The 17527-nt window shown below is 32.4% G+C and overlaps 2 protein-coding genes across 4 annotated transcripts; one reads left to right on the top strand and one right to left on the bottom strand.

Annotated features, from left to right (window-relative positions):
* Positions 1–4974: 4974 nt before the first annotated feature.
* Positions 4975–13719, top strand: LOC25497034 (lupeol synthase). Of its 2 annotated transcripts, none has more exons than XM_039827145.1 (15): positions 4975–5617; positions 8417–8608; positions 8818–8907; positions 10288–10485; positions 10584–10668; positions 10766–10932; positions 11047–11349; positions 11667–11909; positions 12011–12166; positions 12270–12316; positions 12431–12574; positions 12714–12891; positions 12964–13044; positions 13151–13234; positions 13335–13719. In XM_039827145.1, the coding sequence occupies exons 1-15, from the start codon at positions 5429–5431 to the stop codon at positions 13464–13466; spliced, it is 2289 nt and encodes a 762-aa protein (XP_039683079.1). In that variant the 5' UTR covers positions 4975–5428; the 3' UTR covers positions 13467–13719. The 2 variants fall into 2 exon arrangements, with proteins under 2 accessions (XP_039683079.1, XP_024641792.1); XM_024786024.2 differs by having other exon boundaries at positions 5107–5623; positions 8423–8608.
* LOC25497033 (pentatricopeptide repeat-containing protein At1g31430) lies at positions 8813–16963 on the bottom strand. Of its 2 annotated transcripts, XM_024786026.2 has the most exons (4): positions 14828–16963; positions 13840–13955; positions 11212–11387; positions 8813–9468 (listed from the first exon to the last, which is right to left on the bottom strand). In XM_024786026.2, the coding sequence occupies exon 1, from the start codon at positions 16902–16904 to the stop codon at positions 15078–15080; it is 1827 nt and encodes a 608-aa protein (XP_024641794.1). In that variant the 5' UTR covers positions 16905–16963; the 3' UTR covers positions 8813–9468; positions 11212–11387; positions 13840–13955; positions 14828–15077. The 2 variants fall into 2 exon arrangements, with proteins under 2 accessions (XP_024641794.1, XP_024641793.1); XM_024786025.2 differs by lacking the exon at positions 11212–11387.
* Between the last annotated feature and the right edge of the window lie 564 nt (positions 16964–17527).

Genomic DNA, 17527 nt, shown 5'->3' with positions numbered 1-17527 from the left:
TGAATTAGGCTTAACTAATAAGGGATATTTTTCTGTTAGAGAAAAGTTTAGGTGAGTTGGACTCTAAAGGTTTACCAGGATGATCAGGGCAGGCATCAAAGCTGAGGAGTGTTTAGTTGTACTCATAATCTTGTGAGTGAGTCAACTCCTTACCAATTGAGTTGACCTTTATTGGCTTATAAGAGGTATTTTTAAAACAACAATATAGAATAGAATTGGATTGTATGGCTTTTGTATATTTTTGGTGTGAATAGAGTATCATCTGCGCATAACTTACATGAATTAATCTCTCGAGTCAGGTAGGACGCAAAGTTCCTTTTCAATAGATTTAACACTATTACAATTATATGCTATAAGAAATCTTTTATTGTCTCATCTAATACTCTATGTACTTTTACTTGTATTTGAGAACACCAAACAATGATTGTTTTTGAATTTTGTTTTGCTTATAAATAAAATATTCAACACGATTTGCATGAAGGTTCAGAAGTCATACCATACCTTAATTTGTCAAGCGCGCCTTTAACATTCTTTGTCATGCAAAGCATGCAAATTACTGCACTCACCCATGCAAAAGGGGAAGAGAATAAATGTCAAACAAAATATATTAAGTTATTAGAGGATTGCATATTACTTGAATTATTGATTTGATATATTAGATTGATTCCTTTTTTCCGAGGATATATTTTGATTTCTATCCATTGACATTGTAAAGTTACGTTGATTTCGAGGATAACAATATTTGATTTATATTTTGATTTCTAGCATAAAGGATTAAATCAAAAAAAGAAAAGGATAAAGAACGAAATTGTTACCTGAATCCTGATTGTAACATAAATTAAATCGGAAAAATAAAAAGATAAAAGACGAAAAAATAAGTTAAGAAATTTCCAAATGTCAAACTTAAATACTCCTGTTTAGTATGGAAATTAATCAATTTAAGTATTGAACCATTGGGTTGTTTTTTAAAATGATTTAGATCTCGTAGGTATCTAAAGAAGTGTGATGAAGTATCAAATTGTTTTATGAGTTGTATAAAATTTTGTAAACTTGGTCTATTGAGAACTTTTAGATTAACAATTATATTAGTTTAAATTTATACTCTATATATAAAATTGGATGTGATCACAGATTTTATAAAATTGCAAAATATATATATATATCGGCGCTCACATGCAAATTACTGCACTCGCCCATGCAAAAGGGGAAGAGAACAAAGATAAACAAACATATCCCATAATTTTTGTACAAATAAAAAGTTTGTTGGTTTTGCCAAAAAAAAGTTCGTTGGTATTCTTGAATTTTAATAGATTTATATATTTTTTTGAAGGAATAGATTTATATATATCCATGACTTTTTAGATTACCTAAATATATTTTTTAACCAAAGACAAGTCTATAAAAATCTTTATTTTCTTTTACTAAATTCTTTTAAAATCTTTATTTAGTATACTCCTCTAAACCGCATCTAACTACCAATTGAAATATATTTCTTTTATCTCATTTATATATATTTTTTGACAAATATGTCATTTGTATTTATAAGTTAGTCCAATCATTAATTTTATTAAACATGGCAAATTCAATCGACTAATTTCTTTTAAGGAATCAACTAACTTATACAAATTGAGATTATAGTTACATGTAATCACAAATACTATATAATTTTGGTTGTGATCACACAATATAGGATTTTTTTTTTTTTTTTGGTTTTTTAGGACACATTATAAGATCATATATCACTCAAAAAAAAAAAGATTATTTATTTTCTCATTCAAAAATTCATAGGTAGGTATGATGTGATGTAACATATTAAAACCCGACTGAGTGATAACTGATAACTATGTAGTTAAGGGCACGGACAGAAACATACAGGTTATTATGGAACTATAATGTTTCATGTGTGACAGTTTATTAATAAGTTATTTCATGGAAGTTTATGATTAATGGAATATGCAAACTGACAACTAACTGTTTGTGGCAAAAATGATGTTCCTGTTGTTAAGTCGTATGGATGAGCTTAAAATACAAGGTGTCATCAACTGATTAAGGAGTAAATCAATCTTTTTGACTATACGATTTGGACTATTTAATCACTATTATAAATAAAAAATTATTTTTAAATTTGACTTGGATCATCCGATCATTATTATAAATTAAAAATCATTTTTAAATTTATTGAATAACGATATATTTGATTATAGATGAATATTTATATCATTTATTAACTGCTTGGTGGATGTATATAAAACATCTTCAAATATTTCTATGCTTTGTTAATAACATCTATTTTTAACTATACAACTTACACAATCTGATCCATTGGAAGGCACGAAAAAGACCAAAAACCTCTCCCAACGAAACGTGACACGTACAAGGGGGACAAACTCAACGTCTTCACCAAAAAAAAAAAGCTCCATCATCATCATCTCTTAAGAACATCCCTATTCTAATTTAAAATAATAAAAACACAACATCAATTATATTTTTAAAAAAAAAAAAAAAAAACACTCAATTCAAGTCCGTTTACTTCTTGAGCCAACTAGTTCGTTATTGGTTAGCTGTTAGCAGGTTTAATTAAGACCGATGGATGGTTCTTGTTTAATACCTTTTAAGATCAATAACGTAAACTTAATGCACATGATCATGATGTGCTGGGACCATTGTTAATTTTATTTTTTTTAATCGTCAATTTAAGATCATTACATTTCCCATCATATATTTCTTCTGCATCCTATATTTTCTTTAAGATACTCTTCGTTCGTATTATAGAATCTCTGAACTATGTTCGGATTTAGAGAACTTAAAATATACTTATATATAAGCAGCAATCAGAATCTCATCTATCTTAGCAGTTGAGAATGTCGCTTTTAAAAACAACCAAAAAATAAAGTAAAAAAAATGATAAAATCTTTCAAATAAAATAAAAATATATATTAATATCATCGAAAAATACTAAAAATCAAATAAAGTTAATGCAATTTTTTTTAATATTTTTTCTGAGAATATGAAAAATTAAAAATAGGTTTAAACTATGAAATTTTGGATTTTGATAGACGAAGTTCCATAAAAAGTCTCTTATAAGGAGTCTTCATCCTTAATTTTTTTTCTTCTTATTTTCTAAGCAAATTAAGGAACAATATGATCAAATAGCCTGAAAATCGGTTATTTTTAATAGACAAGGTCTCGTTAAAAGTTCCATAAATTTAAGATTCATGGTTATTGTTTTGTACCCTTTTAGATTTTGCCCACTCTATATGTTTCGTACCCTCAATTAGGTATAAACTTAATGCACATGATGTGCTAGGACTATTGTTTTTTTTTTTTTTTTTTAAATTATCAATTTAAAACTATTACCCTTTTTACCTTATACGTTTCTTGTGCGTCCTAAAATTAGTATTAAGATGTTTGCATAATAAAATTAAACATGACACATAAAATAACTTAATAAAAAGACTTAACTAAAATTTATGGATCATAAATTTAAGATCTGAATTTTAACTAGTGAGTCATAAATTTCTGGATTAACGTATCATATATTTTTTAATCAGTTTTTTAACCAATATCTTTTTTAATAATGAAAACTTAATTGAGATATAATATTACACAAACAGTATATATTTCATGCTTAATATTATGCAAACAATATATATTTGTCAAAAAAATAACACTCATGAGAATATCTTTTGTGTTGAGAAGAAAGAGTTTTGGCATGTTGTTCAGCGTGGAGGAAGGAAAAGTAGGAGTCTTTTTTTTTTTTTTTAGGTAGTCTAGTGGCTAGAATTCACCTTATAAGGTGAATAAGTGGGGTGTTCGGGGTTCGAACTCCGACCCCTGCATATAATAATGCATTGTTCTACCAACTGAGCTATGCTCATGGGATAAGTAGGAGTCTTTTTACAGGAGTCTTTGACGAATTGTAAAGCAAAACTCTAATGCCAAAAATAGTGTTTGCATTAAATGATGCTAAGCGGGTTGGAAAAATTCTAACTCAAACCATTGATTTTTCTTAAGAAAAGAAAAAGAGCCAACTTTATATATTAATTTCGTAGTCTTATGATATTTTTGTTTTTTTGTTGGAATAGTCTTGTGAGATTTTAATGATGAAATGGTGTTCAAACGTTGTGGTTAATTGACACCTAATCTAAGGTAAGTAATGGTGGTTTTTATTCAAGATGGTAGCTCAAATGAGGGAGGGATCAGTACTTACAAATGCCCCTCCTAGATCTATCTATAATATAATGTACACAATTTAGCTTGCACACTTTTAATATAGTTTTAGATATTTTTGAAATTTTATTTAAATTATTTAAAGAATTTAAAGTTTATACATTAGTGACAATACAAACATTTTTTATAATTTGTATTCATAAAATCATTTTATAATGTCGTGCTTTTAAATTAGTTCTTGAAATATCTCTACAAATATCTTTTTTTAAAAAAGTTAAATTAACCCACTCAAATTAGGACGGGAAAATCGAACCTTAAAGTTTGAGCAGGAGCAGGGCCGTCCATGTAAAATTCGAGGCCCGGCTTTCTTTGGAAAATTAGGCCCCTAAAAAAATACAAAGTTTTTATAAAAAAAAAAACTATAAAGTTATTTTTATTTTATTTTTTTAAAGAATAATTATAATGTTTGTTGTTAGAACTTTGCGATTTTATATGACAAAGGTCATTTTTTTATTTGTAAATATGTAGTTGAACCGAATTATAAGGAGAAGGGAGAGAGAGAGTATTAAGTACATATAGACCTCAAATTCATTAAAACTAGACCCAAAAAAGATTGTATCATGCATCAAAAAAATGAACTAATGTTGCCCGTGGGAGTCAAATAACAGTCACTAAGCTTAACACCTCTGTTTTTAACCGCTGGGCTGCGTGATCTTTATTGGCAATTATACAATGCTATTTGTATATATTAATAGCTTCTTTACATTATAAAATAAATAAATAAAAAATTGGGCCCCAAAATTCGGGAGGCCCAGCTCTATAGAGTTGTTTGCACCTCTTCAAGGACGGCCTTGAGCAGGAGCACACTCCCATGTAACTAGCAACCCTAGTTGGTTTGTCGATTGACATGTTTTGATTGTCGGCATAGAAATTAGTTAATCTCTAATATAAAATCTAATACTACTTCATTTTCTCAGTATAAACTTTCTTATCGAACCTTTCATTTTACTCTCATATTGTTTTCTCTCTAATAGTATAAATCAAATTTCTTATTTTGGTATTAATTTAATTACTCCATGCAGTCCTTTTTGGGTCATTGAATAACTCGATGATTCACAGCTTCACATATACGTGTGAGTATATATACAAGGGACAACTCTTGAGCCATGGCAGAAACTAATTATTAAGGTGTTAAAGGTTTTTCATTTTCTTTTCCAAATTATCTCAACATATATATAGAGAGAGAGTAAAGAAAAAGATGTGGAAGTTGAAGATAGCAGAAGGAGGAGAAGGGTTGATTTCTGTGAATAACTTTATAGGACGTCAACACTGGGAATTTGATCCAAATGCAGGAACACCAGAAGAACATGCTGAGATTGAAAGGCTACGCATTCAATTCACCAAAAACAGATTCTCCATCAAACAAAGTTCTGACCTCTTCATGAGAATGCAGGTATATAATTAATTCATTCATTACCATGTCTACCATCTATATATATAACCTATAGATACATGGTGAGTGTCAATATATGAGACGGACATCTATTATCTTAAATCTTGCTACTTTCTTTTTTATCATAGTAGCTGCTACAAATTCACTCCTTAATAAGTAGGAATCCAGAGTTTAAATCGGACTCATGCATATATAAATCATATATACTACCTGATATATGTTAACGTAGCTACTTTCTTTTAGGAAAATTAACGTGACTTTTTTAAAATGGGTTACGCTAACAAGCGATGATCTACGAATACTTTTTTATTAATAATGATTTAAGGATACTTGTTAAGATGTTAAAAATGAAAATAAGTGATAAAGTTTTTTTTTTAGATATTTTATCAAATATTTTTAGAGCATTTGTTAGCAATTTTTTTAAATTTGATATATAATCAAAATAATTATCTTTGATACATTCATTAGATAGCTAATGGCCAGTGGAGTTTTTTTTTAACAACTAATATTATTAAAGAATGCAATCAACTCAAGGAGAGCAGACGAGACATAAGAGTCCTGCGATACAAAATGGCAGAAGCCACCAAATAAGTAAAAACAAGCTAACCACTCATCTAACAAAAGCCTATGACAGTAGCATATGATAATTGCTCTTCTCCTATCTGACTTTGCTCCTTAACGCTTAACGTGAGTTAACTTACGTTGAAAAATAAACATTAATTTACGTTGAAAAATACACATACGTGAGTTAACTGATGTTGGAAATGTAAATGCGTGAGCAGGGGCGGATACATGTTGGAGCTATGTGGGATTATACCTTCACATGCTTTTCCCTTTTTTTTTAATAGATAAAAAACATACAACACACTCACCCACTCAGTCACTTCCTCTCATATGGCTAAATGGCTGTCTTGTAACAAATGGATAAGAGACGATTTTCATTGTAATGTATTGTATCAACAATGAGGTAATAATATTTGTCGATTAAAAAAAAATAGTTTATATTATTATTTATTTAAAATTTTAGCTCCACATGAACCTAAAGTCTGGATCCGTCCCTATGCGTGAGTTAACTCACGGTCGACTATTTTAACGGGAATGAGCAAAATCAGATGGAAGAAAATCTTGGTTTTAAATATGTTTTTAATCCATATAAAATTACAAACTTTTAAGTATAGTTCCTAAAAAAAATTTATTCACTTTTAATTATATTTGCATTTTAGAGAGACTATTTTAAAATAGTAAAAATATTCATTTTGATCATTTTGTGGATTTAATCCCCTTATTTTAGAATCTAATTGTTTTGGCCCGTTCATCGTATTTTTGAACTAAGACATTGGTGATGTGATTATTAAATGATGTGATATATTGACCTCATGGTAACGAAATTGTAAAAAGAAAAAAATCATTTAAAACATGTTATGTCATCGTATTTTAGACGAAATATTCTATTGATAGACTAAGACCGTCAAATTTTAAATGGTTAATTAATTAAATGGTCCCTATAAATATTTAAAATTTTATTTTTGATTCATACAAAATAAAATCACACTTTTTAATCCTTCTAACATTACAGAGAATAAAAATGTTGATAGAAAATTGTACGGGAACTTAAAATGCTAATGCAAAATTTTACATGTACTGAAAAGTATGATTTTATTTTGTAGAGACTAAAAGCAAAATTATAGATAATTATAAAGAGCATTAACTTAATTAACCTAATTTTAAAATATAGTGATCAATTCCTAAAACATGTAAAACTATGGTGACATTAAGAATAGGAAATAGGAAACTACCTCAATATCGTACATTAAGATGAGTACATAACATAACTAGATTGCGTTACCTGGAAGAAATTAAAGTACAAGACTAACTAGATCTTGTCTTTTAATGATTTATGGTTAATTAGTGATGACATCATTCTCCAAAACATAGTTTTTAGTATTTATGTTTACGTGCGGTTTAAGTCGTTAGTTACAAACCATAAAACACTTGAACATCTTCTTGTTTTATTGAAAAGATTAGAAGAATTGTAGAAGAGAATATAGTAAGGGGTGGACCCAGACTGGAAAGTTGAGAGGGGCCAAAACAAAACCAAGTCACTAACCTACATGCTACAACCACGTTGGACTATCTCAATTCAGCTTTCATTCGGTGTATGTTGCTTTCATTTTTATTTTTATTAAGAGAAATGGTAATTGCAAACGCTCAAACAATCGTCTTTTAACACACGCCTATCTATCCATCTGTGATGCCACGTTTCCCAATTTTCTTAACACAGTAACTTGTTAACCGGTTCCGCAGGTTAGAATGTTTTATTTTTTTATTATATAATTAATGATGGTTAGTTGCACCAATACCATGACACTGTTGTTTGGTTTCATCATGTTTATGGTATGACCACCAGCCATTAATGGTGCCTTCGCCTTATATTACCGATTCAATGTAACTCTTTTGCATCAGAGAAGTTGTGATGAGGGGTAGTCAGTCAGACATGGATGCTCGAGGCAATTACACAGATCTTGAAGCTTAGAAATGACACACATAAGTAAGCTTAGAAAGGAGACTGTTGGAGCGTTTGACGCTAGCAATCCTCTTTTATTAATTTTCTAAATATACTATCAAGTTGAACACGCGCTAGGGTATAAAATTGTACATTTAAAAACTAGACACTATTAAGAGAGTTAAACTTTCTAGTAGTTCTAAAAAGTAAACTTTGTAGCAGTTCGTAGGAAGTTCTATAAATTAATTTCCAATGTCATTTCTAAATATGGTGATTGAATATTGACCAACATGCAGCTAAAAAAAGAAAATCAATGTAGCCCCATTCCACCAGCAGTTAAACTGAGAGAAGAAGATATCATAACAGGGGAAGCATTGATAACAACAATTAAAAGGGCTATAAGTTTCTATTCCTCAATTCAAGCTCATGATGGCCACTGGCCTGCAGAATCTGCTGGCCCTTTGTTTTTTGTTCAACCATTGGTGAGTGAAGTCCCTTTGATCTTCGGTTGAAACTCCCTTTGATCTTATATAAAAGAGAAAATTTGGTCAATAAAATATCGGATACATCAACTTTTATTGATCCAACTTTCTATTATATATAAAACCGGAGAGATTATTTAGTACTTACTGATATTGATGACCACTGGACGTATTGATAATAATTGTAACTAATTACTATATGCATACAGGTAATGGCCCTCTATATTACAGGATCCCTTGATGAGGTTTTAGGACCTCAACATAAGAAGGAAATTGTTCGGTATTTATATAATCACCAGGTATTATGTAAATCATGCATTTTACTTCTATACTAAATAAGAATATTTTTTTTCCTCAGAATAATTGAGATCAAATAAAGACCCTGAAAAGAAACAAATAACTGCAATCCTAACAAATTGGGATAATAATAGACTCAACATAACTGAATGAAAAACATTTAAACAAGTTTGAGTTAGGAAAGTTGACAAAACATCATGACCATTGATCCCTCTCTTCAAAACTATAACTGTTTGTTGACACCGGCAGATGCCTCACCGTCACATTTGCATTCCTTTTCTACTTTGACTCCTTCCCCTTATTTCGCTTCAGACAATGTTTCTTTAGCTGCCCCTATTCCTTGCTATATACTTATATATAAGCACTTCATTGAGGCAAACCTCCCTTTAGATGAGGATCCCTTCCCCTGCTCAGAATCAAATATTTTGCTTCTGCACCATCTTCACTAAACAATAGACAGTTCTCTTCAGTTCTTTCAACTCCGGAGCCTCCTTCACATCGGCAACATAGATACTATCTCTTCCATATAACATGTTACAATGAAGCTTTGATGTCACTTGTTACTGAAATAGAAAAAGATAAATATCATAAACAAAACAAATGAAAGAGAATGCAGCTATATGTGTTTCTGCCAATGTAGCCTATGTCTATGGGCAGCTTTTAGAGTATACAGAGGTTCGACTTATTAGTTTTTCAGGGAGAATAGGTTCATTGAGTAATTGCTAAACAATACAAGGAGAAAAATCCTAAACCTAATAAACATCCTTTACATTCTATCACAAAGAAAGCATCATAATAGGTCTCGCCCAAAGTTTTGCAATGTTTGTGATCTGATATCAACTTCCTCTGGAATAGCCCACAGAACAAAATTCAAGACATATATGTCAACAATATTTGAATTTGATGAATGGTATTATAGGATTAATTGTAAATTTGAATATGACAAATGAAAAGAAGAATAAAATATAAATGAACAAAATTAAATAACACAGTAACTAAATCAATTTAAGTTTACAATTAAGCTAATTGTGAAAGGTTTGGATAGACTATGTGAGGTGAAAGAATCATTTTTCGCGGTCATCATTGTGCGCAAGGTAAAGAAAAAAACAATATTCACATTTATATGTGAATTGTGGTTGGCGAGGCACAAGTTAGAAATCCCCTTTTTCTTAATTGCATTTTGAAAACCTAAGACTTCCTTGCATTAATTTCCACGCATGATTCACACAAAATACCCCTTTTGTCTAGTAAGTATTATTTTAGCGTCTCTCAACTCATCGATAAAATGATGGAAGGTAGTACCAAGAAAGTCATATACTGTCAAGATTCATATAATAATCACTCAATCAGTTATTTCGATACCATTTGTGATGAGGTGACAGAACGAAGATGGTGGATGGGGATTCCATATAGAGGGACATAGCACAATGTTTGGATCAGCATTGAGCTATATTGCACTGAGGCTACTTGGAGAAGGACCTGAAGATGGTGAAGACAAGGCAATGGAGAGATGCAGAAATTGGATCCTTGACCATGGTGGTTTAGTGGCTATTCCATCATGGGGAAAGTTCTGGGTCACGGTAAATTAATTTAATTCATTCATTTTATATATACAGAACAGCAGTGCATTCTATTCTAGAGAAATATGCATCAAAATAAGCAACCACGCTATATATAGGTACTTGGAGTTTATGAGTGGCGAGGCTGCAATCCACTTCCACCAGAGTTCTGGTTTCTACCAAAATTCACCCCTATTCATCCAGGTGCATATCTAGGTCCTACATTAACTTGGGGTTCCTTAACTTCTATATGCAACTACTATCTTGTCTAATGCATTGGTCAAATTAAATATGCATTCAGGGAAAATGTTGTGCTACTGTCGGTTAGTTTACATGCCCATGTCATATCTATATGGGAAGAAGTTTGTTGGCCCTATCACTGACCTAATCAAATCACTGAGAGAAGAACTGTACAATCAACCTTATGATCAAATCAACTGGAACAAGGCCCGGAATACTATTGCTAAGGTTTGTATGTGTGTGGAACCATTCTATATATCTTTGATTGATATGTATACAATTTTTGATTTGATGCATACATGCATATAGATATATGAAACTGACAATGGCATGCAATTTCAGGAGGATCTGTACTACCCACATCCTATGATTCAAGATATGTTATGGGGATTTCTTTATCACGTGGGAGAGCCTTTTCTGAATTGCTGGCCTTTCACCAAGCTTAGACAGAAGGCATTAGAAATTGCAATTAATCATGTGGGTTACGAGGATGAGAACAGTAGATACCTTTGCATTGGAAGTGTAGAGAAAGTATTATGTTTGATAGCGCGTTGGGTTGAAGACCCAAACTCAGAGGCATACAAACTTCATTTAGCCCGAATCCCTGATTACTTCTGGCTTGCAGAAGATGGCTTGAAAATCCAGGTTAATATTGTATTTTTATTCACTCAACCAACTAAGGCCTGCAACATTTCATTTAATTTTGTTAAGATATATAAATATGATTAGTATCTTTAGGATATTGAGTTATTATGCCTTGATTATATTTCTTTAGCTTTCCTTTCTTAGTTGATTCTTTCTCTAATTATTGGAACTGACTAGGAGACTCATGTGTACATATACATACATTCTCCATATAATAGAATCAGATTTTCAGCAACAAGTAATTTAATATAAATTAATCATGGTATAATATTACTCCACTAAAATTAACAGTTGTTAAATAATAATAATGAATGCAGAGCTTTGGGTGTCAAATGTGGGATGCAGCATTTGCTATACAAGCAATACTTGCTTGTAACGTGAGTGAAGAGTATGGTCCTACACTTTGGAAAGCACATGACTTCCTGAAGGCCTCACAGGTAGTTGAAAATCCATCCGGTGAGTTCAAAGCAATGTACAGACACATATGCAAAGGATCGTGGACATTCTCAATGCATGACCAAGGTTGGCAAGTCTCTGACTGCACCGCAGAAGGACTCAAGGTTTTGCTGATTATATGCCATATATAAATGTTAACTATTTTTGTAGGTTTTTCAAAATATACATGCATGGCATGACATAATATTCATGACAACACATGCAGGCCGCACTCCTGTTGTCAAAAATGCCAAGTGATCTTGTTGGAGAAAAATTGGAATCAGAGCGACTCTACGATGCTGTTAATGTCATCCTCTCGCTACAGAGCAGTAATGGCGGGTTCCCTGCTTGGGAGCCTCAAAATGCTTACAGTTGGTTAGAGGTATACTATGAAGTTACTTTTATTCGTCAAACAAATTGTTATATAAAAGAAAAGTTTGTAAGAATGACAACCAACTAATTCTATGCATGCATGTCCGCTGCAGAAATTCAATCCAACTGAATTCTTTGAAGACACGCTGATTGAGAGGGAGTAAGATATATAGCAAACATCAATCATAAACATATATGTGTGTGTGTGTATATTCATTGTTGAAGCATATATAAATTTCTCACTGCATATATGTGTTCATTGTGAAATTAATAGGTATGCTGAGTGCACTGGTTCTGCAATGCAAGCCCTGTATCTCTTCACAAAGCTACACCCAACTCATAGAGCAAAGGAAATACATCACTGCCTTTCCAAAGCAATTAATTACATTGAAAACACACAAAATCCCGATGGATCCTGGTATTCTATCTTCTACTCTCTCTATTTATTATACACCACCTAATTATCTATTGTGTTAAACATGAAACTTTCTTTTAATTTTTGTTTGGTTCATAATTTAGTATAGATAGATATAATTAGTACATACACTACTACACAGGTACGGGTGTTGGGGAATTTGCTATACGTATGGTACTTGGTTTGCAGTAGAGGGACTAACAGCTTGTGGAAAGAATTACCATAACAGTCCTTCCTTGCGAAAAGCTTGTCAATTTTTATTGTCAAAGCAGCTTCCTGATGGGGGGTGGGGAGAAAGTTATTTGTCAAGCCAAAACAAGGTATATATATTATTGTAAGTTCATTTTGCTTTGAATGAGAACTCACTTGTTATCCCATGTTAATTTAAATAGGTATATACAAACCTAGAAGACAACCGTGCAAATTTAGTTCAAACTTCGTGGGCTTTGTTATCCCTTATCAGTGCAGGGCAGGTTAGTATTGTGAAAAAGAAAGCTAGCTTAGCTCCTGCCTCTTAGTAATTATAAATTATGTTAATTAATGTGCTTTTCTAATTATGAATGTTTTTGTTACAAAAAGGCTGATATAGATCCTACACCCATACACCGTGGAATGAAGTTAATAATCAATTCACAAATGGAAGATGGAGATTTCCCACAACAGGTAATTAGTGTAGCACTTCTCTCCTTCCATCAATTTTATATACTATTCTTATTCATTAGTTAATTATAAGTTGATAACAAATTAAAAAATGCAACTACAGGAGATAACAGGAGTATTTATGAGGAATTGTACTCTGAACTACTCATCATATCGAAACATCTTTCCCATATGGGCTCTGGGAGAGTATCGTCACCAAGTCTTGTCTGCACAAACTCCAAATGCTGCACCTTGAATTGTAAATACTCACTACCCAGGTGCTAATTGGTTGTACACATCAAGTTATAAAACTATAGTTTGATTATTATTTTTCTGAATTTTGTATTTTCTGGCAGTTTGTAAAAAACATGTCAATTGGTTCTTTTTAAAATAAGTCTTTCTTCAAGAATATCATCGGTAACTGTAAGCATATTCATTTCAGCAACTTATCATGTAACTTATTCCTTTTCAGAAAGACAATATATATTTTCAGTTCTATTGCATTTTAAGATCTTGGACTTTGATTCTATATCCCATCCCAATGGCATTTATAACCTGATTTAAATTAATGTTACTAAGACAATTGGTCTTTGAGGAAATTAATACAAAGCATAATTGAAGGAACTTACCAGGCAAGTGAGCTGCACCACCAGCACCAGTATATTAACTTTTTTCCCTCACTCACAGCATACAAGGCGTAAGAGAACATCGTTTCTGGAGTTCGGCGTGTTAAAAGTATTCTCACCTAAAGTTTGATTCAGGTACATTTACGTCAGGATAAACAATTTTATACAGTAGAGCACCTCTACAAGGGAAATTAAAATGATGCACCCCAAACATCTCCAAGATTTCAGTATAACTTTCCATAGCAGGCAGATCTAAATCAGAACCCATTGAGATCCCCACACATGGAGCAACTACGTTTAATGAACAAAATAAAAGAACAAAGTGTGCAAGTAACAAAATTTTCACTTCTTAAATATCAAACAAAACAATATTAAAAGTAGTAGTTTCAGTCTTCACCAAAGAGTGAACAGAAAAATAAAGGATATTATAAGTAATAGCAATCAAACAGATCACAGTTTATTTTCAGTTTTATTCTATTCACTCCAAATATGGGGAAGAAACAAGTAAATTGTTTCACTGCTGTAAACATAAAATGGAAGTAATATTCTAACTGTGAAAAATTTATGAAACACAACTGAATTTTCATAATATTAATTTAAAAAGAACAAATAGTCTAAATATATGAAACAGCTTAAATGTGAGAAATGAATACAGTTTTAAGTATAAAACAATCTATTTTTTATTCAATTAGATAAAATATGGGGGCCAGTTCAATATGAAGTGATCAACCTATTTTTAGGGATAAATATATGAGTTGTATCTTGAAGAAAGGTGATAACAAATTTACTAGGGTAAAAAAGAAACACATCTTCAACAGCTTGTGCTTAGAGTCGCAGCATTCGGTCCATACAAGCACCAGACTTAAAAGTACTTCATAAAAGTAACTTGTTAACTGGATTTGATCTTCTGATTGTTTATTAGATCCACTAAGTTGTCTGAATCATGCACACCCATTATAGGACATGGTAAAGATGGGAAAAGATGCCTTACACGATATTGAAACAGTCTGGAATTCTGTGTGAAGACACACAAGGTAGTGTGCGATAGTGGCAAAGAGCCGATGATCTGCTGAGTTCGTGAGCTTGTATTTAAAAATAAGCATCATCCGAAGTAGGAAGAGTGGGGTATAAATTAATAGAAGTTGGTGTTCAAATCTTGCACTTTCGTCTATAGAATCAAATTCTCATAGAAGTAGGACACTACATTAGGCGATATTTGAGTTCCCCTCCATTCACCCATCTCATGTAGGCAGACCAATTTTGGACCGAAAACTGGAAAAGTCCCCAACTCCTCCCTGGTTTCCAGAGCCATCCACCTCAATGGCACTACATCCTGGCACCTTTCTGATATGCAAATCTTTCATCTTACTTCTCGTTTTACTCGCATCTTCCCATCTGTCAGCAGAAGCATAAATGCTAGCAAGGAGTGAATGAAGACTTGAATCGCTGGATTTCACTTTTTCTAGTGCTGTAGCAATCCTTTCACCCATATCAGTATTGCCATAAGTTCTGCAGGCACTAAGGAAAGATCCATAAATTGCAACTATTGTCTCATTCTTTTGGTCCGGCAACTTCTTTATCAATTCCTCCGCCTCATGTAACAGTCCAGCTCGACCAAGAAGGTCAATGAAACACCCATAGTGTTCTAAATTTGGCTCAATACCATATATACATGACATGGAATGAAATAACTTGTGGCCTTCTTCTACCAATCCTCCATGACTACACGCATTCAAAAGAACAATAAAAGTAACATCATCAGGTTTTGCCCCAAATATTTTCATTTCTTCAAACAACTCGAGTGCTTCGATGGTCTTACCATTCATTGCCAGTCCACAAATAATCGAAGTCCACGAGGCAGTATCCTTTTCCTTTAATCCATTAAAGACTTCCAAAGATTTCTCTACGCAACCACATTTAGCATACATTTCAATAAGAGAAGTACCAACCACAGCATCCACCACGATTCTGTTTTCACGTACATAATCATGAATCCACCTACCATGCTCCAGAGTACCCAACTGCGCACAACACGTAAGAAGAGCAACCACAATAAACTTATCAGGCTTCACTCCTCTAACTTGCATCTCCTCAAACAACGCAACCGCCTCATCAAAACGATTAAACTGCACATACCCATTAATCATAGCCGTCCAAAGAACAACATCCCTTGTCGGACTCTTATCAAACAAATCTCTCGCCTTATCCAACTCACCACAACTCACATACCCAGTCACCATACTAGTCCAACAATTCACATTCTTCTCAATCATCCCATCAAAAATCTCACGTGCAACACTCACATAACCACACTTACAATACATATCCAACAACGCATTCCCCATTCTCATTGTAAAATCCAATTCCTTTTCAATTATAAAACCATGAATCTCCTTCCCAACTTCCACATTCCTCGACGCAGCACAAGCAGTCAAACTACTAACAACAGTAGCTTCACTAATCTTCTCATTACTATCCACCCTCATCCTTTGGAAAACCTCCACCGCCTCTTCAAATCTCCTACACTTAACACAACCAGAAATCATAACATTCCACGAAACACTATCTCTCTCAGAAATTTCATCAAACAGTTTCCGTACAAAATCAATCCGACCCAATTCAGCATACATATCCATAAACGAATTAGAAACATAATAATCAGAATCTAAACCAGTCTTAAAAACAAAAGCATGAATTTTAGTCCCTTGACGAAAATCAGCAATGAAAGCAACAGCCTTTAAAACAAAAGGGTAAGTATAATTATCAGGGTAAAGACCATTTAGTCTTAATTGATTGAAAAGAGAAATGAGGGTTTGGAAAGAGTTGCGTTTGAAGAAGGATTTGATGAGGAGATTATAGAGGAAGAGAGAAGGGTGAAGAGTGTGGTTGAAGATGGAAAGAGAATAGTGAAAGTAGTTGTTGTTGTTGAGATGAATGGAAACGGAGAAGAGTTTGTTGAGAGTGTGAGTATCTTGATGAAGACCAGTTGTGAAAATGAGAGAATGAATTTGTTGAAGATGAAATATTGATTTGCAGTTTTTCAGAAGAGAGATCAATCTTCCCTTCATTGCGAAGCGACCTACAAACTTAAACACTACATGTTTTTTCGCTCGAAAAAAAATCAATTTATGTTCATTGACCGACGAAGTTTTTCTCGACAGTTAACTGCAGCCGATTCTTTAAAATTTCAGCAGTTAACTGCAGAAGGGTATTTGGATAAATTATTCGTGTTTCTCGGCGAAACTAAACGTGTTAACAACAATACTCTTATTTACGTGCATAATATATACATTTTTATACATATGATAGTAAATACATTGCTTGTAAAGTACATTATACATAATCCTTTGGATTTGAGTAGCTTCTGCTTATATATAGTCATTTTCTTTTTGTTAAACAGTTGATTGTTCAGCTTGATTTCTCGGTGGCATTTAGCATGAACAAGACATAAATTTGTGTATCATATACAAGTATGATTTGGAAGAACAGGTGGCTGTTAATAACCTGTTTCATTATAATACTAACAAAATCTTTAAGTCATATTTTAATGTCAAATATTGGATCTCTGATTTTACTAATTCACCTCCCACTTCTGCTAAAATCAAATTCACCCCTTGCTTTCTTTTCTTTGCTGTTAATTGTTTCTTTCTGAAAACGTGAAATACAATGCCTCTCGCCCCCCACCTTCATC

This window comes from Medicago truncatula, chromosome 6 (assembly GCF_003473485.1).
Source record: "Medicago truncatula cultivar Jemalong A17 chromosome 6, MtrunA17r5.0-ANR, whole genome shotgun sequence".
Taxonomy (NCBI): Eukaryota; Viridiplantae; Streptophyta; class Magnoliopsida; order Fabales; family Fabaceae; genus Medicago; species Medicago truncatula.
The sequence above is the reverse complement of the archived record's forward strand: the minus strand, read 5'-3'. Positions and strand labels throughout refer to the sequence as shown.

Excerpts from the sequence above, each read along its gene's own strand:
- LOC25497033 (XM_024786026.2), bottom strand. The coding sequence starts at position 16,904 with ATGAAGGGAAGATTGATCTCTCTTCTGAAAAACTGCAAATCAATATTT.
- LOC25497034 (XM_039827145.1), top strand. The coding sequence starts at position 5,429 with ATGTGGAAGTTGAAGATAGCAGAAGGAGGAGAAGGGTTGATTTCTGTG. Across the intron at positions 11,910-12,010 it reads GCACCGCAGAAGGACTCAAG|GCCGCACTCCTGTTGTCAAA; the intron begins GTTTTGCTGATT and ends CAACACATGCAG. Across the intron at positions 12,167-12,269 it reads ATGCTTACAGTTGGTTAGAG|AAATTCAATCCAACTGAATT; the intron begins GTATACTATGAA and ends TGTCCGCTGCAG.